The sequence below is a fragment of the Fusarium phalaenopsidis genome (genome assembly GCF_050370095.1).
Source record: "Fusarium phalaenopsidis strain FUZ10S chromosome Unknown contig_32318, whole genome shotgun sequence".
Taxonomy (NCBI): Eukaryota; Fungi; Ascomycota; class Sordariomycetes; order Hypocreales; family Nectriaceae; genus Fusarium; species Fusarium phalaenopsidis.
In genome coordinates this window covers 375,333-401,370 of record NW_028145398.1, presented here as the reverse complement: position 1 = coordinate 401,370, position 26,038 = coordinate 375,333, and the positions used below count along the sequence as shown (strand labels likewise).

Below are 26,038 nucleotides of genomic sequence, written 5' to 3'. Positions count from 1 at the left end.
CGGTGAAGTTGAGGCCTTGCTAAAAATACGTAAAACGTGCTTTGTCCAGAAGACCTGACTTGTTCAATCCCTTAGTTGCGTGAATCCCCCGCAAGAAAGCTTCGTTCAATGCCTAATCTCGCAACCAACAAACCGCTCAACGCCAAGATCTCCATCTAACGGCTCTGGGGATGACCGACATCCGAGCCTGATCAGCTGCCAAGCCAATACTTGTAGGGCTCGGTCGAGAGCTCCACTGCTGGTTGCTGACCGTGATGGGCAAGGAGAGGGTCTGTGTTGGCGAGAGCATCCCCGCCTGCAGCTCAGGGGCCTCAATCTTCAGGGTCTCACTGATGTGTCCTCAGAAGGTGGTAGGCTCCGTCATTGGCAGCAAGTCCCCACGGCATGTTGGGCAGAAAGGGAAAAGCACGATGGAATTGACTACCTCTCGGTGGCCGTGAGCTATGAAGGGCGAATGAACTCAAAGCGGCGTCAGTCATGGACAGACAGATGCCACAGCGGCATCTTGATCATCAACACCCATCAGTCGCACGGTCAAATGCCTACATGCACCACAAGGGTCTCACTTAGGGCACAAAGGTTTCACGGGCATAGTTACAATCCTCCGGCTTCTAATTGCCGGGAGTGCCACCACCGCGTACCTGAGAGAGAACACCACATTTGGTATCACCAGCTCGTCGACGGCACTCATTTCATACCCTAGACCACAATAGCTCTCAAGACAACACGATTCATTTTGCAAGAGCAAGAGACAAGTTAAATCATGCCTTGAGTTCGTCTTCAATATCAACATCTCAAAAGATGTACTTCGAGTCAAAGATCATTCATCCAGCATGAGCATGTACCCAACAAAGTTTTCTACAAAGCAAATCATCGTGACCAAGCATCAGTTCAGTCGTCATGGTCAGTACTAACAATCAAACTCTTCCACTCATCCAACAACCCAACAGTAGCCTCACACTTCCCCCTAACAAAAGCCTCACAATCCCTCCCCAACACAATTCTAACCGGAACCTCCCTCCCATCCCTCCTCGTAAGCACATCAACAATAACCTGACACCCCTTCTTCACATCTCCCTCCTGCGCATTATCCTTCTTGTTCAGGGCCCTCCTCGTCTGGCCCGTGGGCGTGTTCTCGTCGTCGTAGGCGGCGATGCGCTGCTTTGTCGTGACTCTTACACCGGGGTTGAGAAAGTTGGTGCGAAAGTATCCGGGCTCGACGACAGTGGCGACAATCTTGAACGGCGCGAGTTCTTCTCTCAGAGATTCTGCGAGCGAACTCATGCACGACTTTGTCATGGCGTAGACACTGTAGCTCGCTCCTCCATTCCAACTACCAAGACTTCCAAACGTGACAACAGTACCCCTTGTGTCATTCTCTCCAACATCCTGAGCCCTCATACCAGGCAAAAAAGTCTTGACAGTATTAAAAGTCCCAAAAACATTGGTATTGAAACTGTCATACACCTCTTCAGGCGAAGACTCCTCAACCGAGCCCTCAAGAATGAAACCCGCAGCATTGACGAGATAATCGACTCTCCCATGCTTAGCAAAGACTTCCTTTGCAACAGCTTCAATGTCACTCAGAGGTGAGGTGACATCAAAGGAAAGAGTGTGCGCACCCGCATTGGCGAGATCCTGGATGCGTGAGGCGTTGCGGGCTGTGGCGATGACAGTGTGACCAAGTTTGAGGGCGAGGAGGGCGATTTCGCGGCCGAAGCCAGATGAGGCGGCGGTGATGAGCCAAACAGGAGTAGGAGCCATTGTAAAGATTAGACCGAAGGCGTTTGTGTGTGATCAAGTTGGGGTGAGTGTGATGGTTTATCTGAATGGCTTCATGAGCGTCTTTATAGAGCTTCAACAGCTCAATTGACACGAGGAGCTGAACATGTTGAATTATCTCCGACAAAGTCCATTCCGCACCTTCTACGGGCATCTGCTATATCGCCGACTGGTTGGACTGCCCATCCGGTTTCCCTTTCGTGCGACGAGAGGAAGCCATGCAGGTGGCTTACAGGGTTGTTGGGCCTATCGCCGAAACGTGATCATCGGCCCAGACTGTGTGGTGGTGATGTCGGCGATAACCACCACGAGATGCACCATGGGCCATCACAAGCCGCTGAAAAGATCCTGGAAAGAATGTGCAACCAAAGGACATAATCTCGTAAACTCCGGTTCACAAATCCCCCTCCACGTCCAAATCCGGTGCTGCGCTGTGACAGCAAGCCATCGGCGATAACCTCAATTGATCAGCACACCGGTGCACAGCACAGCAAGACTGCAAGTAAACAAGGCATCGAGCATTGCATTGCTGGGACAAATCCATACACTAAAACTACCATTCTACACGCATCAACCAAGTCAAGCCAAGCCAAGCCGAAGCCCCCCAAACGCCGTAGCCGAAACTCCGGGCTCAAAAAGCACATCATTCATCCAAGGCCATTACGGCAATTTGATACAGGCCAGGCCAGTCAGTACACTTCAACACTCTAATCGTTCTCCTCATCGCCAGACCATGTTAGGTTGGCTCTGCTGTCGACGCACACCGGCGCCTCCAGGTCCGACTCCGACACCAATAGTGATCCGACGGGCCGGTCCGCCAGTCATGCCGCCCTGAGGGCTTCCTCCAGTGTGTTCTGTTCGAGCACCACCACCGTTCATGTTCATTCGCCTGGCCTGACCTGGTGTCAAGGCCTTGTCCAGCTTCAAATCTGTAGGGGAGCACGCCATGGGCGGGCTTCTTCTCCGCTCAGCACTACCTCTGCGGAGTCGAGAGATGCCGTTGGCGCTGCTGGCGAGGGCCGCAGGCAAACTAGGCCTGGGTCCAGGTCGGTCGCTGCCTAGTGATCCCACTGACGATACTCGCCTGGCGTTGGATGCGGCTGTGCCTGTCATCATGCTCGCCCTACGAGCCTTTTCCTTCATGGCAGAGTGCAGAGCGTTGCGGAGCTTTCGAGCATCAATAGTGGTCGTCGTCTCCGAGTCCGATCCAGATCCTGGAGGGTTGTTCTCGTCGCTGATGGTCGGCAACAGTCGCGTGGGACGTGGAATGCCCAGCCCAGAAGGTGATGGCGAAAAGTTGCCAGTCTTAGTGACATCTAGTGATCGCAAGGGGGGTGTTCGCTGGGTCTCAGGGGAGCCTGATGACAAGTTTAAGCTCATGGATGGAGCTTTCGGAATAGGGGATCCATCAGGACGAAGAGAGTGCCTAGCACCCTTCGACAGGAATCCTGCCTGGAACCTGCTGGGCTTGGCAGCTCCCAAGCTGCTGACCTCTGGGACCTCGAGACTGGGGCTCGACTCCTCGTTGGCGGGTTGTTGTAGTTCCTCCTCTTCAAGGTAAGCTGGGACTGCAGGGGCAACGATGGCCTTCTCAGGAGAAGGCTGCGCTGGGGACGAGTCGCTGAATTTCTGGGGTGTCTTCTCAAAGTCAGCCAGAGTGCCAGCCTCTGACTCGTCGTCTCGCCATCGCACTCCTCCCTTCTTGTTCTTCTTCACCGGGGTAAAGCTGACGCCCTTCTTGGAGGCTCCCAACACCCTACGTCGTCGAGGGGATGCCTTCATCGGGCTGGTAGGAGCAGCCTCAGTCGGGGCGGCCATGAAGACAGGGGGCGCAATGGGCTTGACGTGGAGAGAGGGTGTCTTCTTTCGCTTAGGTGTGCCGCGACGAGTAGGTGGGAAAATGTCGACAACGGGCATGGAGCCGTCAGGCTTGACGACCTGGCCGGCAGCAGTATAGCCAGTTTGGAGGAGACGGTTGATGATCTCCTTGGCATGTGCCACAGCTGACTCTTCATCCATGCCCATAGTGTCGGAAAGAGAGGCGAGGATCTCGAACTGAGCAGTGAGAAGCATCTGAACCATGGCTGCATCACCAGCCCTGTCCTGCTCCAGAACCTCGTGGTAGGCTTCGCGGTTAAAGTTGGCCTTGAGGAGCTCGGCTTCACGGGTGAGGCTGTTAATCTCTCCCATGTCGGCGCCGTCAGTGCTCTGAAGCTGCTTCAAGCTGTGCGATAGAGCCGTGTCGATGGCCCGCTCCCAGCTTGACTTTTCCAGCTTCTGATGAATGTGGTGACGGCTGTTCTCCAACTCGACGAGAATACCTGTCGCCGTCTTTCGAATGGCCACCAGGTTTTGGGGCATAGAGTCCTCATCACCCCGCTGATCGCAGACATTATCAAAGGCTGCGATCCATCCAGAAAGCATGCCGATGCGACGCTCAAAGTTCTTCAACTTCTTCATGTTACTGATGCGCTCCTGACGATCAGTAGCAGAGTTGTCGTAGGCCGCCCGCAGTCTCTGAATACCCTCGCGGGCCGTCGAATCCCGCTTCTCGCACTGCTTGCGGAACTTGGCAAAGAAGATCTTTTCCGCATCCTTCTGCTGTGCCTTGAGCTCGTTGATGAGAGCCATCTGCTCGTCGATCTTGACCAAAAAGTCCTTGACGTGTCTGTTGACGTTAAAGACATTGCGGGTAACCTTGGTCTGGATGTTCTTGGCTCGGTTTGCGTATCGCAGCGTGTTCTGGGTCTCGTCGAAATGCGCGCTCGATGGTGACACGCAGACAATCATGACAGTCTTGCAGTTGCCACCAAGGGAGAACTTGAGAAGTCGAGTAAGCTTGCTGTTTCGGTAAGGAACATGAGCCTTTTGTCGACGGTCACAGAGAGCGTTGATGCAGCTTCCAAGAGCAAGAAGAGACTTGTTGATGTTGGCGCCCTCAGTCAGACGCTCGCCGCGGTTCTTGGTAACGGAGGCTCGCTCGGAACCAGCAAGATCGATGATGCTCAGTGTAGCCATAGTGTGAGGCTCGCTGACATCGGCATTTCGATCCTTCTGCGCGATGTTGATCTGGAGGACGGCGTGGGATCGGGAAGACGTGGCGTTGGCCTCGGTAGGCGACACAGTTCGGTACTCGTTTCCTTGAACAATCATGTCCATGACTTCTTGGACATCCTTGGGGTGGTGGCTCGTAAGTCCAGAGACCGTCACCGCCTGATTGCTGTCTTCTCTGAGCATCAGACCGCCCTTGGGACCACCACCTGGGACCAGCAAGTCACGAATAGTCTCATTGTAGATCTCCAGGTAGCTAAGGCTCAGCTCCGTGGTCTTGTCCTGGCTCCGCTCCTCAATCTTCTCGAACAGTTCTTGCATGGTCATGAAGATGATGCCGGGTTGTTGGGCGGTGCCGGTAATGGTGTGCGTCTTGCCACAGCCGGTGGCGCCGTAGGCGAAAACAGTCGCATTGTAGCCGTCGAGCACACTATCGAGCAGGTTTCGAGTGGTTCCTTCATACACCTCGGACTGGGTCGTCGTGTCGTCAAAAACGCGGTCAAAGGCAAACACTTGGTCCTTGACCTTCTTGGAGCTGGGGAGGACGGATCGGGAGAACTTTTGGATGGGGTTATGCTCGGGAGGATCAAAGACTCTGTATCATGTCAGCGCTTGCGAGAGGAGAGAAGTCAAGGTCGCGCGCGTACAAGCAGCGGTCGTCGACGACCTTGATGACGTTTCGGATGCCACGCTGGTGCAGCTTCGGTGCGGGGACAGCGGCGAGAGAGCCATCGCCGAGAAAGACCGTTCCATCATCGTTCTTTTGCCTGTAAAGAGTCAGCAATCGGTGCTCAACGCATGGGGGCGCACTCCATACACTTGCGCAGCTTCGCGAATAGTGAAGGGCCGAACTCGAACTAAGACATGTCAGCAGCAGCTTTAACACCCCGAAAACAAGCAACCTACCGGCAACAGTGATTGACGACTGCCCCGTATTGGCCATGATCTCGTTCCTCTGGCCGATTGTGTCGTGTAGATAGCTCCCCTTCCTTCGAGCACTCGTTCACGGATCGAAGAAACGGGAGGAGTCGTTGTCGTTCAAAGTAAACAAAAGAGCTCAACGGCAAAAAATACAAGGCTCGCGTATGCCCGTATTTCCGACCATGAAAAAAAAAGAAGAAAATGATCGAAACGGACAAAGATGAACTGGGTCCTACCTGTCTGGCTGTTTGTTAGTGTGTTGAAGTGAGAAAGGAAAGCCTTCTTCAATTTAGGAACTGCCCGAGCACGGGCGCCAGGTGACGTTTAGTTTGTTTTTGCATCCTTTAGGCGTAGTTGCTGTGGGAACGCTTAGCGCGGTGTGGCCCTCAGGGGTGTGCCAGGGGATCCCTGTGCGAGCTCTGAGTGGGTGTGGTGCTCAAGATCAAGGTTCGAGAATACCCTAGAGATGAATGTTTGAATGAGAGTTTAGAGGCATATCTTGACAGATGCACTTGGCCTTGTTGAGTTGCAAGATACTGTCAATTTTCTCTTAACTCCAAGCTTTCCATTCTTCTCAAGAGTTGTCCCATTGACGAAATATCCATGTATGGTGTTTGCTAACTTGGCCACTTGAAAGGCCATCACAACAACTTGTGGAACAACAAACATTGATCGTCGCTGAAACAGACCGCTGTTCTTAACACAACATCCTTGGACTAACCTTCGGAGATGAGAAAGGACAGATGATCGCTCCTCATACGCTGGACCTAGCATGATGATGACAGCTTCTTTATGCTTTGTTTGTAAGGGAGTACTTCACTCTGATCACCGTCGGGCCGTCGGCATACGCAACGTTCAAGTACACGGAGACATGCGCAAATCAAGCACCATCACATTAACCGTATAGTTTACAACCCAGGACGCCAACCATGCATATAAGCCTAGAAACCATCACCAACCCCTTGCAGAAGATTCCACACCCCGTGCCATTCTCCACGAAGCTCACCACAGGAAACGGGTACCCTAGGCCCCAACCTCTGGTGTGAACCGATACCGTGGTAGAGCCGCCATCCTCTCCTCAGGGCTGACCTCGGCATCGTCGTAAAACATCCTTCCCTTCTTGTCCTTGTCCTTCTTCTTCTTGTCACTCTCTTCTCCCTCACCCTTCTGCGGTGGCTTGATACCCGCCTCGGCCATGCGGATCAGCTGGTCAATGTCGTCCCCAGCAGCGGGAGCTGCACCGTTCCATGCGCCGCCCTGTGTCGGTCGCTGAGGAAGACCAGGAGGAGCGGGAAGGTTGCCTGATGATGGCCTCGCGGGTAGCGAGTTGGGCGAGTAACCGTAGGGTTGCGTAGCACTAGGTGCTGCTTGTGCAGGATACCCTGGTTGCTCGTAAGGCGCTTGTGATGTTTGATAAGGGGGAGCATTCTACACATGTTAGCATACGCTGTAAAGAACAGACCGAAAAACTCACAAAGGTAGCCTGGTTCTCAGTCGCCGTCGCAGCCGCATCCACACCTCCGTTAGCAGCAATATCCTTCTTCCTCGCGCGAAACTCCTCCAGCCGCTTCTTGAGCTCGCTCGCTGATTCAACCTTGAGCTTCTTTCTGGGGTTGTTCATCGCCTGGCCAGGAAGAGGATTTCCAGTCGCAATCTGCCTATCTTTTTGCGCCTGCTGGACGTTCTGGAGGATGCGGTTGCGGTGCTGGTCGAGGATGTCCTGGGGGATACCCTCCATGCCAAAGATCTCGACCTCGAGGCCCTGTCGGTTCGGCAGCGCGTTTTCGACCTGCGAGAGGTTCTCCTTGTGCACCTGGTTCATGTGCACGGAAAGACCTGTGGTGGCGAGTTGTCAGCGCGTTGTCTTCACTTTGATGCTGGAAAACTGACCTCCCGCAGTGTTAAGTCGACGACCACAGCGGTCGCATTTGAAATGCTTGGCCTTCTGATGAGAGATGAGAAGCTTCAAATCTTCAAAATCACGCTCGCCTGCAATCGCATGGTTAGTATCCAGCCATCGAGAATGCCAGGCGCAAGGTTCGTACAGTAGTAGCACCACGGCCGATTGAGGAGCTCCTCGATGTCGGGGTGGCCGCGCTTCTTCTTGCCCATCTTTTCGATCGTCGCAGTGAGTTCGCACGGATAATACAAGGGTGCGCGCAATGCAATTCGAGTGCGTAAGAGCGTGCGCCTGATTAGAGTCGATTCGTAGTGTCGTAGGCGTGGAACTGGCTGAAGTGAACGAACGCGACAAGAAAGAAGTGGGTAGCTCGTCCGGTAAATGGTCGGCTGAATAAGCTCTTGCTGAGCCACAGAGGCGGTGCACATCAAACACCACAGCCAGCATCACGACGTGTATTTGACAGTCAAGGCTTGAACGTTGATTGCAACTTGTGAATTAAATTTGTACGTCTATAAGTGATATTTACCGTTAATGTCGTGATGCACCGCCGCCCATAGTTGACTCCATATCATCTCCCATGACCCCCATTACCCATCCATTCCCACCCATCCTGGTCACCCTCATTAGACATCTTGGTATTTTCCCTACCAGCAAGTATCGCGCCTGAATGAAACCATACATGTCGTGAACCGTACATGCCATGGCGCCTCTTCCCATAATTGAATGCCTCGGGTGGCACCAGCCAAAACGCCCCAGTCCATGCTCCAGAGGGTACAAACCAGTTAACAACGCCGTATCCCATCAGATGTCATCAAAATCAAGACCCATTTGACGCCACATGGTCAAACAACATCAACGGCCATTGGCCCTGTTGAATGCTGGTCATATCGTTCGTTGAGGGCCCGGCTGTGACGCCTGGGACGCCCGCGCCCGAAGTGGCATCACGTGTGGCGCCTCCGAGCGTCAAGAGTGCCGACGCACTATACCGATCCTGATTATCGGCAATGGCGGTAGTCCAGTCGTGCCAAGTGTTTCCGCGGCCCTGCCATAGCATGTCGGCCGTGGGTTGAGACGCCACTTGCTGTGTCGACTGCGTAGTGAAGGCAAGGAGTGGATTCGCCTGTGAGGCAGATGCCGGGATTGCTGTTGCTGCTACTGCTGCGGCCGCTGCCTGAGCACTGGTGCTGTAGAACATGGCCTCGGTCTCATAAGCCGATGGTGCCATTGTGCTTTGCGTGTGCTCGTTGTAAGCCAAGGCGGGATATGGCGTCTGCCCGTTGAGGCCTGCGTCTGGAAAGTAGCCCTTCGATGACGGCACCTCTTGGCTTCCTCCGCTTGTAGGCGCGGATTGAACTTGAGGAGCAGTGTAAGCCGAGGCCTGAGCAGGCTCTTGCTTGATCTCGGGCGTCACAGCTGGCTGGCTCTCCTTGCTCTCCTTGTTGCGCATGTCATGCTCGATCCAAGCAATGGTGCGATCAATGATGTTTCTAATCTCAGCACTGAGGCTGGGTCCCGAGCCTGGGCGTATGTTAGGGCTGACTGATGAACAAACTGTGGATGTGAATGTGTGGAACTTACCGAGCAAGGAGCCAACCTCATCGAGAATGCCGACCCAACCGTTCATCTCCTCCCGCAAAGTGGCAATGGCCTCTGGAGTCGTCTCAAAGCGCCTCTCCCACACGGCCACGAGAAGCATGAAGACTCCAGCCGTGTACATGGACGTCTGGTACCATGTTGTGTCGAGACACTTGTGCTTCTGAATCTCGAGTTGACAGTGAAGCATTCTCCTCGATACATCCTCGCAGATGGCCATGTTCTCAGCCATCATCTTCTTGTCGGCAGTCATGGCCACCGAAGGATGACGCAGGCAGAGACGGAACTCGAGCGCCCACGTCTTGCAGTAAAGAGCAGGCATGCGAGTCATATCGGTCTGTTCAGAATGGTCGAGCTTAAGAGAACCAGGCAGCTCATCTTCCCAGTTCTTGATCTGTGTTTCCAGAGCATTGACCACACTGACATAATTCTGCGGATCCCTCTTGACACTGTACATGTTGGAGTACATCTCCAGGTAGATGGGGATGATTTTGAAACTGACAATGCCTGGCCAGTATCCGCAGGGAATGGAGCGGGACGTGTCAACGCCTTCATCCGACAAAAGCTCGTCGGCGATGGGTTCGGGGAAGCCGACGTCGAATTCCTCAACTGTAATGGGCATCGGCCGTCCACGACGCCCGGCAACAGCGATGTAGACAGTCATAATGACCCAGAATGCTCTCTTGCGCAATTCGTGCTGAAGATTTGTAGGCTCGCCAGGCTTCCTCGACTCTCGATGGAGGTTCATCTCAAGGGCGCGTTGCAGAGCGAGATTGGCAATGATTGAAACACAACCAGGCTTGGGGAAAGCTCTGGTATGCACTGCAATCATGGCCATGGCCTGGACCGAAGCCAAGTCGCGGGAACACGTCAGCTCAAAGAACTTGCTGAGTGCAAAATGGTAATGTTTGTTGGATGACTCGTTCAGACGAGTGCACTGATCAGCCTGCTGCCAGTTTCGAGTGCCGTAATGAAAGTAGATCATGGCAAACACCATGTGAACAATGACGGATTCGGCCACGGTTGGCTTGAAATTAGGTTCGTCGTACATGCGCGTCAACTGTCGACCGTTAGCAGAAACAACGAAGAAATGGAAGATTGGCTTACCAATTGCATAAAGGAAGGCTTGTGAAGAATGGGGAGGAATGCGGACAGAGTGAGAAAGTACCAATCTGCATAAGTAAAGGCATCGCTGCGTGATGGCATTTCGACATGCTGGGGAGGGTTGACGTTCATGATGGACTGCAGAAGGGCTTGAGGAGACTTGTTGTACAGCGGTGCAGACACAGCTGCATCGGCTGGAGGCTCGTCCATGTCTGCGGCCTTGAACGAAGCGAGATCGACTGTCATGCCAAGGATGGACAATCGAGTTCCCTTGATGGAGCTCAGAGGAGCGCTATCACCTCCAACTCCAAGATGACTCTCTTGAGGTCGTGACTCCAAGAGACTTCGAGGGAAGCTGGGCGTGAACTTTGGCTTTGCCGAGTTGTTCTTGACCCATGCGCTTCCAACCTGCGACCATGTATCGCCCGTATTTGGATCAGGGATCGGATTGCCCATGTCGTCAAAGGACACACCGGGAGGGTACTGCGCGTAGGGGGCCCATTGCCAGGGCTTGACCTCGACGCCATTGTCGCCTAGCAGCTTCTCGAGGTTGCGGATATGTGCCAACATGTCGCTCTTTTCCCTCTCCAACTCTTGCAGATATCCTCTGCGCTCGGTGCGCCCTGTGACGCGGTCTGTAACATAACACTCGAGGTTCTGGTTGGTGCAATGGGAACATCCCTCTGGAAGAGCATCGCATCGGATCTTGCGAACCTGTAAAGAGCGCGGTTAGTATCTCGCCGAAGGAAGCCACCCTGGCCATGACGTACCTTGCACCGGTCGCAAGCCTGTCCCGTACGCGTATACGACTGCAACCGGTTCTTGACAACGCTGGAGAAGTCGTCAGGGCCGCGCTCCAGCCTCGGCAGCTTCACCTTGCCTGGAGCTTGGACGGGGCCGTCATCTTCGCCGTTGCTGGCGGGTCGCTTCGGAGGTCGTCCGGGCATCTTGAGTTTGGAGCGCGGGGAGATGCCCCTGGAGGAAGATGGTGAAGTTGTCGCTGACGAGGCAGCAGAGGATGAAGCGCTCTTTGCGGACGCAGACGCGGCTGTAGCCTTGGCTTTGGCCTTGGAAGTGTAGATCGCGGCGGGCTGGCGCGGGCGCCGCCCAGTGGGTTTCGGTCGAGTCGCAGGCGCCTTTACAGCGAAGGCCGGGGGATTGAAGTCGAAGATGCGAGGATCGGGAGCCCAAGCGAGGGCAGAGCAGGACTGCGCGTCGAATGGCCAGTTGAGAGATCCTGGCTGCGACGGCAACGATAGCGACGAGAAGTTGGTGATGGGAGAACTGAGGCTGCGCTGGGCGACGACATCCATCATCGACACCCAGGACGGGCTGGACTGGCAGTCGAGGGACCTGGAGCTGGTGCCGGCGCTGCTGCTAATGGTCGCGCCGCTAGAGGTCCCTACTAAGGCTGCTACTGGGTCTTGCACTGCCGGCACTGTACAGGGGACGGGCCCAGCGGGGAATGCGCTATGCATTAGCGGGCTTGGGCGCTGCAGTTCCGGGGTGCTGGTGGAGGCGCAGGGTGGCCTCGACGAACCCCGGGTCGCGGGTTGGGTGAGTGGCAATGAAGGGAGTCGACGGATGCTTGTGATCAAGACAAGGCAGCCGAGTCTGGACTCAAGCCGTGGCTGTGTTTCTCTGGGTGTTTGAAACAGCTGAAAACTATGACTGGTTTGAGATGATCTGACAAGAGCTGACGGGAGTAAGACGGTCTTCTAGATGTCTTGTCTTGAAGCCAATGTGCCTCTTGGTTCTGACAACTGAAGTCTGTTCAGGTATAGGTTGATATACGCATCCATAAAACACGGCGACGGAGTTGGCGATCAACAGATTCATCACTCAACGGCTCTCTCTTGCACAGGAGAGGCCGCAATTCGCTTGGAAGAAGCAGTCAGAGCATGTCTCCCCAACAATGGAAGATGTCTTAGCCGGCGAGATATTATGCAAGGAGCAACGGAGATGCCTTCTAGAAGCAGAACGGTATCGCAGGGCATGCCTCGACATGTACCAGCAGAGTCTCTGGTCCGAGCAGTTGCCAAAGCCCGGACGCCTCGCCGCCTCAGCTGGCGCCCTGTCTGGGCGTTGCAAGGGGCATTGGATCGCTTACTGTAGAAGGTCTAGGGCTTCCACAGGCAAGCCACATCCAGAGAACGGGAAAGTAAAGGAATCATGATTTTGTGGCTGGAATCGAGACGAGACCGGGAATTCCGTAAACCTGGACGCTCTCGGATGAGGTGCTTGATGACGAGGTATGGAGCTGGATCAACGGAAGAATCAACGGGCAGTCCTCAACCGCAATAACGAAGGTGAGGAAACCTGCTTCAACCTTCCATGCAAGCCAGGTCTCTCAACCCCTCGTCTGCGACCTACCTTACCAAAGTATGATCCATGCCCCATGTCATGCTGCATTGGAGCCAGCCAGCCCTACCGACTGCGCGGTGCCCTGCCTCTGCTTCTCTTTGGTCGCCTCGTCTCGTGCCTTGCTGAACGTCGGGTTTATTGTCCCGCTCCCGCTACAGCATCTGTCAACCTTGTATCCGTAGACCAGGCCTCCAGCTGTCCTGTAGTAAGCCCGTGGCGCCGGCCTAGGGTCGGCGATTATGGGAGGCAAACGGTATTAGCGGAAGTATGCTGGTCGAGATGGTGGTGAGACGGAGGATAGCACACAGCAAGGTCGCATATCTCGGCTCTGCTGTATAACGGGGTGACGTAAAACTGCAAAGTCAAAGAAGGGGATAATTGAGAGTCCTCTCTGCTCATCTGGGACGGAACGAGGGAGAGCCGAGATTTGTGACGTGGTTGAGAGATTTGAGCCTCCATTTGAGTGTGTTAGTGCTCAGTCAAAGGGACAACAGAACTTGAGATGCCGTGTTAGTGGGACAGTGTGTATACAGTGCGAAACATGTGACGGTCTAGACTGTACGTCACCCCGCCGCACCGTCCATCTCGAACCTTACCCCTCCACACCAAAAGATCGAGCCTTTGAACTTCGCGCGACAGCTTTGCGACGAGATAACGAGACGGACGATTAGACGACTACGACGACGACGACAACAACATCCCGCGCTATTCCATATCGAGGCTACAGCAAGGCCAGCCGAACTTTTGTTGCGCGCTCCGCGGATCATCCAAACTTCTCTTCAGCCTCCCCTCCCACCATGTCTCTCGAAACCGTGACTGTCGAGCATCTGCCAGCCTCGCACAAGGTCCACGTTGCCCTATTCCGTGACGTACGGAACGCGGCCTTTTTGCACCAGCAGCTCCTCGGTCGGAATCCGGACTTTGAGTACGCCTTTATCGATGCCTCCGTGGTGAGTTCCGGTCCCATCACATCAGTCACCAGCGCTCGTGCCAAGTCCAAGTCGGGGTACGCGACTTTGACGTCTGGAGCCTGTCGCTGATGCCAGATCCTCAACAGGTCATTTCTCGGCTTCAATTATTATCCGCCGTCTTCAAGGCTACGTCGGCGGCCGTGAATGGTGCCCTGAGGACCCCCAACGTTCACTCCGAGATTGTCTCCTCAATGAGCTCTTCCAATAACGTACTATAACCTCTGTCGACAAATTTGCCCGAGACTGATCCGGAATTCAGATTGCCGATGCGTACCGCCGGTATGGCATCTCCCCTTCAACCAAGGATCTCATTGTGATCAAAGTCACCTTTCCAGCGGACAATGGCGCCGAGTCTCTGACCCATGACCAGGTCTGGGAGCATCTCAAGGCCAATGTCGAGGGAGAAGCATCACCCGTTACAGACGAGCAGATCGCTACTACTAGTGACGTAGCCAAAGTGCGCAAGTACTACAAGCTGAACGGCTTGAAGTGGCTCGATGAGATTAAGGACGACAATATCAGGCAGAGGGAGATGGAGTCACTCGTCATCAGTGCAATGGCTCTACGTGGAGTCTGAATACGATATTCACCCTTTCACAAAGCATCGTCGCCAAGGAGTAAAACGTAAGTCATATCTTCATCTATGCTTTGTCTATCTCAAGCATCGAGATCCTAAGCGCCCCGGACTCCTGATCGCTACCCATGATGCAAAAAAGAACAAACATGATATCAAATCCTTTTCTTTTCCCTTTTCCCTTTCTTACGCCAAGCCGACGGCGCTCTTGCATCGTCGGACCAACTCGGACCACAGGGCATCCCGGCTGCCCTTGGTACGCTGGACGGCGTCCTTGTTCTCGTGTGCTCGTCGGAGGAGATACTTCATGCACTCGCCAGTAGTTCCCCAGACGAGGTACTTGTAAGCGGGCAGGACCTTGGTCTTGTCCGCCTGACCGGCCTCGACCAGCTCGCAGCTGACCTCATCGGCCATGCCCTGGAGCTGGGCAAAAGCAATGTCCGACTTAGCGCGGCCAGCGTCGCAGATGGCACGGCTTCGGCGAACAGACTCGGCGTTGTGCGACGCAATGACGAGGCTGGTGGCGGGGTACTCACCCTCGCCCTTGACATCGGCATTCCACTGGCGGGTGAGGACACTGGCGGCGAGAGAGTCGTAGCAGGCGTCGGTCTCCTCCTTGGTGTCGTGGAAGAGCTCACGGGGGTCCGAGTTCAGGTAGGCGCCGCGGACAAGCTTGACACCGAGGGCAAAGCTCTCAACCTGGGCGAGAGCAAGGTGTCGGGACAGGACCTCGGGGCAGTTCTTCTTGTAAGCCTGGTATGTGCCAAAGATGACAGCCTCGCCGAGACCCTTGTTGTACTTGCGGGTGAACTCGAGAGTCCAGTCGTCGATGCCGTCCTGGAGCATGTCCTGCTCGGCGTCAAAGAGGAGGCGGACACCTCGCTCCTGGGCAAGCTGGCAGATGGAGTCGATGGACTTGTACAGGGCGGGGCTGGGAGGAAGGCGATCCTTGAGCTGATACAGGGCGATGCTGCCGGCGCCAGTGAACTTGAGAGCGACAAAATCACCAGGCTCAGCCATTCGGACCGTCTCGAGAGTACCCTGGGCCCACGGCACGATCTCGTTTCGAATGCATTCCTCCGTCTCCATGGCACCGTTCTTGAGGGCACCGGCCTGATCCTCGGTAAGGACAACCTCGCGGGCATAGTTGAGAATCACTCCAGTGAAGCCAATGTTCTTGAGTCCAGCAATGGTGGCCTTGATCTCGGCGGGGTTCTCGCCGGCGCAGAACTGGGCATAGAAGGTCTTCTTGAGGAAGTATCGGAGGACGGGGTTCGTGTCCGAGTTGAGGATGGAGTTTGTGGTGTTGGCTAGGACGTTCATGATGCGCAGCGAGGGAGGCAGCAGAAGAGGCGACGACGAAACGACCATGGTGGCCAGAGATCGCACGATCATGCTCAAGGGCAGAACGGAGAGGGGCGCACGACCGGTACCGACGGGAGGAGGGATAGGGTCGGGGATGGGGTGCTCGGCGAGGGTGGAGGTGCGTCGCTCAGAGGAGTGGATGTGACGACGGGTGGCCACATTGGCCTTTGAGATGGTTGTGATGGCGATGCATGGTCGGATGGTAGCGGTGCTGGAGGATGCCGCCCAGCGCAGGGGCTGGCACGTCCCTCGCCGAAGGGCCAAGCTCATTATATCTTCTGGTGTGGTTGAAGGGAAGTTGAAGGTTGCTAGGTGGTGGGGGAATGGATCGGTTTGGAGGGATCCAAGAGAGGGCGAAGCTGACGGTGAATTGGTGTTTGTTTACAAGTGACGGTGCGTTGGAGGTGGCAGCAGATATAAGTTTGGACTGCAGATGGGTTGATAAGGCGGCTCTTGTCGAGAGAGATAACAGAGCGTCAATGGGAGATAAGTTTATTTTTACCTTTGAACCAAAGTATCTGACCAAGTAGTGTGAGGGACAATGAACGGGTGGCAGACCTTAAGTACTTGTATCCATGAGCCGTACCTGAGCGGCGTGCGCAACGACGGAGGTGGCGCTATCTCCAGCCATGGTATGGATATCTCTAGTCATTGTCCCAGTCGCCAGTCCCATTCCAGGCATTTCCCAGCTTGCTGTCTCTAGACTAAGAGAAATCATTAGTCTAGCCCCCTGCTTCTCCGCAAACGCCGAACCGGGCCGTGTGCAATGGGCAAGGACAGGGCCGAGAGAGGTTACCGGGACGGGGTGAGAGGGTGAATGACCAACCAAACCGACGATACCTTCAAGCAACGGAGCTTATCAGCCATCACGTGGCGAGGCGACGCCATGCAAAACATGGTAAAGAGCGTAAAGAGGGTCAAGGTGTAAAGGCCGAATCTAGCCGTGCGTGGGGGGAGGAGTCTTGAGTCTAGGAGAGATGAATGCTGATTGGGCGGGAAGCGCCGGGACAATGTGAATGCGAAGACGCCTTCAAACTGGGGGATATCATGGGGACGCACGAGACGTGATGAGGCGCCGATGCCGCAACAGGCCGATACAGTTGTCGAGTCAATTGGTGATGATGATGATCTCGGTTACAGCACATGACTAAGGCATCTTTGGGGGAAGCTAGGATTTGCGTTTACATTTGTCGATAGGAATTCCAAACCCAGAAGGGATCGTATAGTACATGTTCTGCTCTACGCAGACAGAAACACACAGACATCGTGATATCAATGTCTTAGCCATCGTGGGCCTCCAAGTGGTGATGGTGGAGAGGGGCTCTCGGCCAGCAGATAAGGCTTGATGCAACGCCCTTGTGCCGAGATGATGGCGGCTCTGCTTCTCTGGCCTGGACCGGGCTAGTCGGAGAAGCAATTGATGGAACCAACCAATTCTGCAAAGCTTTGCTCGTCATGCCTCCTCACTCCTCATGGACATGGCTCCACAAAGACCGAGCAAAGCCGCTCGCCGTCGGCCACGGGAGAGGCGCCCACACCAAACAAGAGGCCACGCCGGGCTCCACCCCGGCAATGGCTGGGTCCTTGTCCTTCGCCTCTGCTTCCCCCAGTCTTCCTTCGTCCCCTCCAAAAGTCCGGGCCGCCGGCCTCACGATGCTGGTTGGTCGTCCTCGTGATCGCTGTGGGACTGACCAGAACGTCGTCCACCACGGCGCCGCAGGAACTCGACGTATCCGATCGGTCTCCCTCGGGCTAAGCCGACGAGGTCCTGGATGCCACCGTAGACGAGTCCAAACATGAGCCCGTACCTGGCGGTCCGGGCGGCCGTTGTGAATGACAAGCGATCTAGACGCGAGAGGCCGAACATCGGCGCTTGTTAGCTAAAAACTGGTTCCACCACCTTTGTCCACGTCGCAATATCTACCCGTCGCTTTCCATGCTCCACGGGACGGGGGGGGGGGCAAGAGGCCTGCACGAGCTCATGCCCCCATACTCAGATTCCCCATATGGGGTTTCTGTGAGCAAAGCGCAATCCCGTTCGTCCACATTGCAAAAGTTCGGGAAGAAAAGAAAGACAAGGGCATCAAGGGATTGACCACTTACGCCAGAGAGAAAACGCACCAGCCACTGTCAGGGTGGCTATCGTGGTGGAAAACATGTCGCTCGCCCCGCGATATCGATCAACCGTGCTCTCGAGGGACAGGGCCATCATGCTCCAGAGGCCCGTCTTGAGGCCCATGCGGAAGCCCTCGCGTATGCCGCCCTGCATGGCGTGGTAATTCTTGCTCTTGTGGTAGAAATACCACCCCGTCGTCGTGTCTGGCATCTTGTGGGCGTGCTCGGCCCGGAACCGCAGCTGCGCCATCTGCCCACCCTGCGTGGCCCCCAGGGAGAAGCCGACGAGGGCTGACGATATCGTTCCCAGCATCAGCCGCGTCGGCGTCGGCACGGAGAGGCGAGGGAAGGCATCCTGGGGGAAGGCTGACGGAGGTTCAAGGTCAGATGGTAATGCTGAGGTAGAGGGAGCCCAGCCGGGCCGAGGAGACGCTGGAGTTGCCATTGGGTGTATCTGGGGTTGAGGGTCGATCTCTGTCTCTGTCTCGCCCAATCTCGAGGCCGAGCTTGTTGCGAGGCTCGGTGTTTGAGGCTGCTGATTTTCGGGTGGGCCTCTTGACTCTCTCTTCAAGTCACGCGGGAAGAGGATGCGTGTGGCCGGAGTTGGCGATTCCGGCGGTATTTTCGCTAAGGACCCAGTAATGGCACACGAGGGGCTGAGGTTTGTAATAAATGCTGGTCGAGCTGGGAAGCCCCCATGTCGTTCTTCTCGTCGAGATGCAGAGTCGACGTTGCTCCAGCTCCATCGGATGGGAAGAGGCTCTTTTTGACAGTGTGTGTAGCGGGAGGCACGGTATTTTGCACGGTTTGGCTCTTGGCTGCAGGTGGTTCATGCTCAGGACGTTGCAATCACAAGCCAAAGAGGTCAATTGCTTTGAGCTGGAAGGTTATTGGATTGCCATTTCTTCCATTTCTCTTCTTCCAATACCTATGCACCCCCACTCAAAGCTCACGTCTCAACCAGAGCTGTCCTTGCAAGTGTCGCCGTCAGCTGTCATGCTTTGCTGTCAAAGACCCTGGATGAGATGACGTAGCAAGGGCATGTGCTCTCCAGCAATTGACACGCAATCAATTACTCTTCACCCTTTAAAGGTCCAGGATTACGATATACAATCATGATCCTTGTTGAGGCTCTGTTGTCACTGTGCATCAGGCAGCACCACATCCATTGAAAGGACCCTCACTCTACGCGTAGGCACGTGACCTCGCGCAAACAATTCGCGACAAAGATGCCCCTCACCAGAACCAAGACAAAGCGGCGGCATCCTCCAGACCGACGTTATCAGCTTACTCCCTTCGCAGATCGACAAGATGGTGAGGATCCCTCGTCTATCCGATACTTCCGCCGATCTATTCCAACGAAACTAACCCGTGATAGGAGCCTGAGGAGATCGGTGACGCCCACATCTCGGTGCGCTTCAAGCACGGCATCCATACCATCTACCTCTTTGTCGACTCCCTTGAGCCCTTCTCCAACGTCACCACCCAGCTCCTCGATGTCCTGACCGAGAGATACCCCAACGGACTGACCACGTCAATCGCGCCCCCGAAGACGACCTCCGTCACTGACGGGACAATACTCGCCTATGGCGCTCTCAAGAATGCCAACGACCCCACTGCGGGATGGAAGAAGCTCAAGATCGGGAACGGGGACACACCGACCAAGCTGGGGTTAAAGAACAATAGTCTGATTGCCTTTGCGGTGGTGGATGACGAGGACGAGGACCCTGTGTTTGAAGTCGAGTGGCCTAGAGAGGATGAGGAGCTGTATGAGCAGCAGTGAAACCGCTGAGCATAGGGACAAGTCATCACCACCCACTTGCCGAAACAACCCATGGACCCCTCGGGATCGGTTTACGTTTGCGCCTCAAATCCATTGGTGATCCCACGTTCCGATCATCGAGATTGTCCCCGCAAGCGATGAGGGGACGCAGTAGGTTCTCAGAGCGGCCATGATTGAGGGCAAAGATAGAGCCTCTCAACCAGAGGAGCACCCCTCATGACTAGGATTCAATTGCGATCTCGAGTCATTTGCATCACAAGTTGGCGCATAGAGTCGCAAAAAGATCGGCTAGGGTATCTAGAGTACTTCAGCGTCGCAATCAACACGCGGCGGTGTCGCATTCCAAAGACCAAAGAAAGACCATTCCCATCTCCTCCAATCATCTGATCTTGGCATGAGTCGACCGACAAATAAAGGGCCTCCCCGTACTCCCTAGTCGCGCGCAAAAAAGGGGTTCTGGTCTGGACCATCTCGAGGTGGGACGTCGTCTGACTAAGCCCAAAATAGTTTCACGTGTCGCCCGCCAGAACCCTTCCACGCCTGCTATTCTTGGCAGCACCTTGAAGACCACTTCACTCCTTTCTTGTTCTTGTCTGTCTTTGCGCCGTCGCATTCAACGCCTCGTTGCCTTTCAAAACCTTTTTCAACGTGGCTCTCGTATGACGTTGGCTACATGATTGTCGTGGCTTACCTCCGCCATGGCCTGCGCCTTGTGGTGCCGCTGGCGGTAGCAATCACCGTCTACCTGTATCTTTTCCCAGTCATCCAGGGATGCGCATTTCCTGTCGAGTCGAGAGACAGTAAAGAGGCGTTTGAGTTGACAAAGAAGTTTCACTGGCCTTCGAAACCTAGTTCTGACGACCGTGCGAAACTCGCCCCTTTCCGACTGCTTGCGCTGGGCGATCCTCAACTTGAGGGCGATACTTCGATCATCACAAACTACTTGGGCACCTTTCCTCACCTCAAGCAAATCTACAAGCATGTGACCTTTCAGACCAAGCACTGGTGCTTCCGAGAGCGAGTTCGAAAGACGTTGCACGATACGGTCGATTTTTACATGGAGGATATCCCCTACTTTGTCGAGTCGATGCGCAAGCGGTTCGATCTATGGGGCAATGACTTTTACCTGGCACACATCTACCGCCAGGTCAACTGGTGGTCCAATCCTACACACGTGAGCGTGCTGGGTGACCTCGTTGGAAGTCAGTGGATCGACGATGTCGAGTTTGAGAAGCGAGGTCGACGGTTCTGGAACCGAACATTCCGTGGCACCGAAAGGGTGCCTGACGACATCGCGCGCTACCCGAGCACCGATTACACACTGTCGGGGCTTTTGGATGGTAGTGAGGGGGAAAAGGTGTGGGCGAAGCGGATATTGAACGTGGCAGGGAACCATGACATTGGATACGCGGGAGACTTGACCGAGGAACGACTGGAGCGCTTCGAACGAGTTTTTGGAAAGGCAAACTACGAACTTCGTTTCGAGCTTCCCATTTTGGATCCCGAGAAGAGGGCTACCATGTGGCATGGAACCGATAACCCCAACTCGGACCGCATCCCGCCCGAACTTCGCATCATTGTGGTAAACGACATGAACTTGGACACTCCAGCCAAGTCGGCTCCCCTGCAGGATGCTACCTATGCCTTCATCAACGACGTCATTGGAACCGCAAGCTCTGTCGGCTACAAGGGACACTTTACCCTCATCCTCACACATATTCCCCTCTACAAGCCGGCGGGTATCTGCGTGGATTCTCCCTTCTTTTCCTTCCACACCGCAGCAGACGGTGGAGGTCTCAAGGAGCAGAACCAGCTCAGCGCGGATGCCAGTAAAGGCTTCCTCGAGGGAATGTGGGGAATGAGCGGAAAGGAGAATGCTGCTGGTGGCGGATATGGTCGTGCGGGCTTGATGCTTAACGGTCATGACCACGCTGGCTGCGACACGTACCACTTCATCAACCAGACGAACGGCACTGATGCGTCAGAACGCCAGTGGCAGACGGTCCGGTGGGAAGAGGCCCAGGAACAAAAGATCCCCGGCACCTCGGGCATCCCTGGACGACGTGAGATCACGGTGAGGAGCATGATGGGAGACTTTGGAGGCAATGCCGGCCTCCTGAGCCTCTGGTTCGACCAGGACACCTGGGAGTGGAAGTTCGAGTACGCCACGTGCCCCCTGGGCACCCAGCACTTCTGGTGGTTCGTCCACATCGTGGACGCCATTGTACTATTATGGATCGGGTTGTACGGAGTCCTTTCGGCGTTGGAAGCATGGGGTGTCGACGTAGACGGTCGGTTCTACAGCGGCCTGGCTCGAGTCAAGGCGTGGGTGTTGCGGAGACTGCCAGGTGGTCGTGGATCTAAAGGCACGACAGTAAAAGCGGCATAGGTTTGGATATGGATAGAGTATATACCCTAATTCCTTGCTTAATATGACGCAAGCGTTCTTGTTTCAACGGTTCTGCCTCACGTTGTACTCTTATGGCACAGCTTCCCGTCACCAGTCGCTTGGGACTAAGACATATGTGTTGTCCCAAACTTCAAGTCCAATCGCAATCTTGGCCCTCTTTGAGAGATGTTGCGCCTTGGCTGAGTCAACTGACGCTGGATAGACTGACTGGTCATTGACGCGAGGTCTGTTCCTAGTGACGGGTAATGGTCGTTGCTCCTTGCTTGTTTCGACGACAACGGTGTTGTACGACATGATCTGGGACGCGCGGCGATGTTGTGCAATTCGATGGTCGTACGGACCTTACATGGGAGTCGTGTTGGCGAGATGGGGGCGTATTCGACACTGAGGCTCATGGGTGACAAGAGCGCATTCGACTCTGAAGCTTGAGAGCCTCATGTCAGATGATGCAGGTACGGCTCCCATTTGGGACGATTCTGCTCCTGTCAAGCCTGTCACTATCGCTATCGTTTGCTCTTCTGATCATGGCCTTGTCCACATCTCATCTCGGGTCTCATGATGCCCTCGGACTGCCTTCGATGCGCTGGGCGTCGTTTGGTTGTACAACCTCTTCGCCACGATCCTTGTTCTCCGGTTCGCTCCGAGCGGCTGTTTGTCTCTATCACCATGAAGAGCATCGCTTGATTGTAGATGAGTTGGCATAAAGAAGCCATTCACGTGCCATTAGACGTTCACATTTCGCCGAGATGTGACACCTCCTATCGTTGCCTAGCGACCACAGAGTGCTTCCTGATCCGGCAACCACAAATACGCACCGCGGAAGAGTGTTTGCTACGACAGCTCTTCACTGCCACTGCGAGAATCGTGTGTGTGAAGAGCCGTCGCGGGAAGGAGACCGACCGGATGAGACGGTTTGTGTGAGAGCAACTGACCAGGAATGGCAACTACATAAACCCAGAGCCGGACAACTGGATATCCAGTCACTGCGCAGAGGCATCGGACTCGACTGTGCTTTGACAGGAACAGCTACTTTGAGCAATCCATCGGCAAAGACGATCATTACCTTTCCCTTCAGCAGACTTCTACGACCATGTATTGTCTCCACCACTTTGCAACCCTTTTCCTTTTTGCAGCTCTATCGCGAGCCGCTCCTCAGAATGATGACAGAAAGCTCCAGCAAAGGGAGTCTGGAGATATCCCAAAGATGCCAAGAGGCTTTGGCGAAGATGTGGTGACACACCCAGCCGTCTTGGTGACGACGACGACCAACTACAAGACCATGCCAGCGGGCACTTACACGGAGACGATATCCGAAGGCGCGATTAGGGTGATTGTCGTTGTCGATGCTACTACGACGAGCAAGGCAGAATGTCCGGCAGAGTGTAATTGCTCTAGGATAAAGGACAAGGAAAGCGACGAGTAGGTGTTGAACTCTCACATCATGCATCATCTTGACGTCTCCCCCGCAATTGATACAGCCTACAACACCAGAATAAGTGGAGAGAATATTTAGCTGACATTATCAGGTACTTTCAATGCATCACAAACCCCAACTGCCGCCCATGCAGAGAACCCGGGCTCACGTCGACGTCCTCATCGCCCAGTCCAACGCCTACGTGTCCCAGCTACTGCGACTGCTCCAAGATCAAGGACAAGGAGAGCGACGAGTAAGTCACCCTCATTTAGCGATGATTCAAAGAGGGCTCACGAGTGCAGGTACTTTCAGTGTATCACCAATCCAAACTGTCGTGCATGTAGAGTCGGAGGTCCACCAAACATCATGTAGGCACAAGAGATACGGGCAAGATTGAGACTTTTAGTTTTAAAAGATGAATTGACGTTCTTGCTGGTTTGAATTCATGGTATTTGCACAGGCTGATTCGCTACCCGATGAATGAAGATTTCCTGGTCCTTGGAATGAACCGATATCCCGTCCCGTTTGACTCAAAGAAATATCCGCGTTGCGCGCTGAAAATGGAAGCAAGGTAAGAGGCTTGCGGGGGTTTCGGATCAATTAACAACAGCAGTCGAAGCACTCGAGACAGCATTCACACGTCTCTCCGCAGAGCCAACAGCAGCACAGGGTGGCGATGCTAGACGACGTTAGCATTAGAAGATGACATGGGATTGAGTATCTTACCAGCCGTATAGACAGCCGTGGCTCTTCTCCTCTTGCTGAGGGGGCGGGGCCTGCTGGTATTGCATCTGGTGTTTTGTTAGTGACCGGTCAGAAGGATCACATCACTCTGGTCGACGTACGGGCTGCGGGGGCGGGTAGCCCTGTCCAGGAGGAGGATAGCCCTGAGGCGGGGGATAGTAGCTAGTAAAAAAACGTCAGTAGCTGTATTTTATCTAGTGCCGTATTGAGGCTATTCACCCTTGGTTCGGGTCGTATGGGGCTGACATGGTGAAACGGGTGATACGAAAGATGCGATGTTTTTTCAGGATCAAAGAGGGGGATATTGAGCAAAGAGGGCTAGATATACTCTCCCGTGCTGCTGCTTGTCTCGGCGTGACTTGGGTCAATGTACAGCGTGACAAACAAGGGGGTCTTCTGATGACCTGTACCCGTATCTTGGCTGTTGACCTTGGCGCAATCAACGACGACCCAGCAGGAGCGCCGACTTAACCGTGGCTTGGCATTGTTACACGTGAAGGGTGTTATTTACGCGGGAGACGCTGGGAGAGTGGCTGACGGGAATTAATCAACGGGCGTATCCCTCCCAGCCTCAATCGAACGGGGCTTGTTCAGGTCCTCTGGCAGGTCCGAGATCTCAGATCGGTTAATACGGCACCGCCAGAGTTATTGTTTACGGCCTCGCGAATAACAAGTGCCAAGAGCCGCCCTCTGTAATTACGGGCTCCAGCTTTTTTACGCTCGGCTGTGAAAGTCTTGGGAACCCCACCTGTAATGGGGAGGGTGCCCCTGGACGAGCGGCATGATTCGATGAGGACAAGTCTCGGCAGTGGACTGGTGATTGCGCGTCAGGATGGCTGAGTAACTTTGACACTGCATCAAGGGTCTCTGTTTGCTTGGCGGTGCTTCGGCCTCTCCAGATTGTGAGCGGCAGCGGCAGGGTCCTTGGCAGAAGGGGGCATTTGAGTTTGAATCCTCCCTTCGGGATCCAACGTCGGGCCTGCCGGGAGGTTAAAACCCGCTTTTTGGAACAGGAAGCTCCGTCTTGGGAGTTTTCTTGGCGTGTTTATTTAACTTAGGCCCAATCAATAAGAAAGGGTAAACAGACGTGGTTGCATGAGAGGATATGCAGTCAGGATTACAGCGTGATACGCTAACTCAAAAGACAACACATAAGCAATGCCATGGGTGTTGAAGGGGAAAAGTGTTTGTTCCTGAGAGGCACATGGTTCTCTCATGACCTCTTGAACCGTGCATCGTTATCGGATAGCGCTTCCGTCGTGGCATGGATGTTGCAGAGCGGGTTTGCCCAGTTCAGCCCATTAGCGGCTCCATACTAATGATGCTTTGGCATCCATGCACATAAAAAGACGGGCTCCCTCTGCAGATTGTTCGCAGTCAACTATACAGATTAGCCAAGTATCTGGGCAAATACTTGCTTGATGACACGTCAGCTCACCTCTCCGCCCCGTCAACATCGAAGTATAGCCATCGGATAACCTGAGCCTAAGGGAATGACTATATGGCACACCTGCTTGCCTCTTTATGATACCACTTTGTCATTGAGAATGCCAAAGAGGATGGAGCAGCTGACTTCACCGTGTTGAACCGGTTCAAGGAGAAAACCAGTGTCCTCGACACCATCGACATGGCAGCCGAGTGCCTCGATCATAGGGCGGCTGGTATTGACACAACTGGCTATTTTCTGTGCTTCTTGACTGAGACTACTCAACAGATCTATCCTCATTTCTCAGTATAGGTAGGTCGTGTAAATGAAAGCAAGCATAGAAAGGAAAGATGCTCCCGTTCTGGTAGTGGTGATTTCCTGCACTGCTGTGCACAACCCAGGTACATGATGAAGTACTCAATGGATTTTTTTTCTTCAAAAAAAAAAACTAAAAAAAACTCGCAGACTAGGAGAAAGAATCTAATTCAAATGGGAGGAGCTCTGCTTCTCCAACTCCA

General features: G+C 54.4%; 8 protein-coding genes across 8 annotated transcripts; 3 read left to right on the top strand and 5 right to left on the bottom strand.

Annotated features, from left to right (window-relative positions):
* Nucleotides 1–891: 891 nt before the first annotated feature.
* Nucleotides 892–1,764, bottom strand: LRP88_12499 (uncharacterized protein; the record flags this gene model as incomplete). Its single annotated transcript, XM_083248892.1, has 1 exon — nucleotides 892–1,764. The coding sequence occupies one exon, from the start codon at nucleotides 1,762–1,764 to the stop codon at nucleotides 892–894; it is 873 nt and encodes a 290-aa protein (XP_083095347.1).
* A 738-nt stretch (nucleotides 1,765–2,502) lies between these two features.
* On the bottom strand, nucleotides 2,503–7,866 carry LRP88_12498 (uncharacterized protein; the record flags this gene model as incomplete). Its single annotated transcript, XM_083248891.1, has 8 exons — nucleotides 2,503–5,428; nucleotides 5,481–5,600; nucleotides 5,651–5,684; nucleotides 5,736–5,788; nucleotides 6,809–7,136; nucleotides 7,201–7,590; nucleotides 7,645–7,743; nucleotides 7,800–7,866. The coding sequence occupies 8 exons, from the start codon at nucleotides 7,864–7,866 to the stop codon at nucleotides 2,503–2,505; spliced, it is 4,017 nt and encodes a 1,338-aa protein (XP_083095346.1).
* A 608-nt stretch (nucleotides 7,867–8,474) lies between these two features.
* Nucleotides 8,475–11,670, bottom strand: LRP88_12497 (uncharacterized protein; the record flags this gene model as incomplete). The annotated part of the gene is made up of 4 exons (XM_083248890.1): nucleotides 8,475–9,175; nucleotides 9,236–10,310; nucleotides 10,358–11,068; nucleotides 11,125–11,670. 4 exons carry the CDS (start codon nucleotides 11,668–11,670, stop codon nucleotides 8,475–8,477), a joined length of 3,033 nt encoding a protein of 1,010 aa, XP_083095345.1.
* A 1,845-nt stretch (nucleotides 11,671–13,515) lies between these two features.
* Nucleotides 13,516–14,266, top strand: LRP88_12496 (protein CGI121; the record flags this gene model as incomplete). The annotated part of the gene is made up of 2 exons (XM_083248889.1): nucleotides 13,516–13,668; nucleotides 13,949–14,266. 2 exons carry the CDS (start codon nucleotides 13,516–13,518, stop codon nucleotides 14,264–14,266), a joined length of 471 nt encoding a protein of 156 aa, XP_083095344.1.
* A 183-nt stretch (nucleotides 14,267–14,449) lies between these two features.
* On the bottom strand, nucleotides 14,450–15,898 carry LRP88_12495 (FAD-linked oxidoreductase-like protein; the record flags this gene model as incomplete). Its single annotated transcript, XM_083248888.1, has 1 exon — nucleotides 14,450–15,898. The coding sequence occupies one exon, from the start codon at nucleotides 15,896–15,898 to the stop codon at nucleotides 14,450–14,452; it is 1,449 nt and encodes a 482-aa protein (XP_083095343.1).
* Nucleotides 15,899–17,276: 1,378 nt separating this feature from the next.
* On the bottom strand, nucleotides 17,277–18,188 carry LRP88_12494 (uncharacterized protein; the record flags this gene model as incomplete). Its single annotated transcript, XM_083248887.1, has 3 exons — nucleotides 17,277–17,436; nucleotides 17,553–17,597; nucleotides 17,728–18,188. 3 exons carry the CDS (start codon nucleotides 18,186–18,188, stop codon nucleotides 17,277–17,279), a joined length of 666 nt encoding a protein of 221 aa, XP_083095342.1.
* Nucleotides 18,189–19,054: 866 nt separating this feature from the next.
* LRP88_12493 (uncharacterized protein) lies at nucleotides 19,055–19,526 on the top strand (the record flags this gene model as incomplete). Its single annotated transcript, XM_083248886.1, has 2 exons — nucleotides 19,055–19,057; nucleotides 19,122–19,526. 2 exons carry the CDS (start codon nucleotides 19,055–19,057, stop codon nucleotides 19,524–19,526), a joined length of 408 nt encoding a protein of 135 aa, XP_083095341.1.
* Nucleotides 19,527–20,199: 673 nt separating this feature from the next.
* LRP88_12492 (uncharacterized protein) lies at nucleotides 20,200–21,915 on the top strand (the record flags this gene model as incomplete). The annotated part of the gene is made up of 1 exon (XM_083248885.1): nucleotides 20,200–21,915. The coding sequence occupies one exon, from the start codon at nucleotides 20,200–20,202 to the stop codon at nucleotides 21,913–21,915; it is 1,716 nt and encodes a 571-aa protein (XP_083095340.1).
* Nucleotides 21,916–26,038: the final 4,123 nt, after the last annotated feature.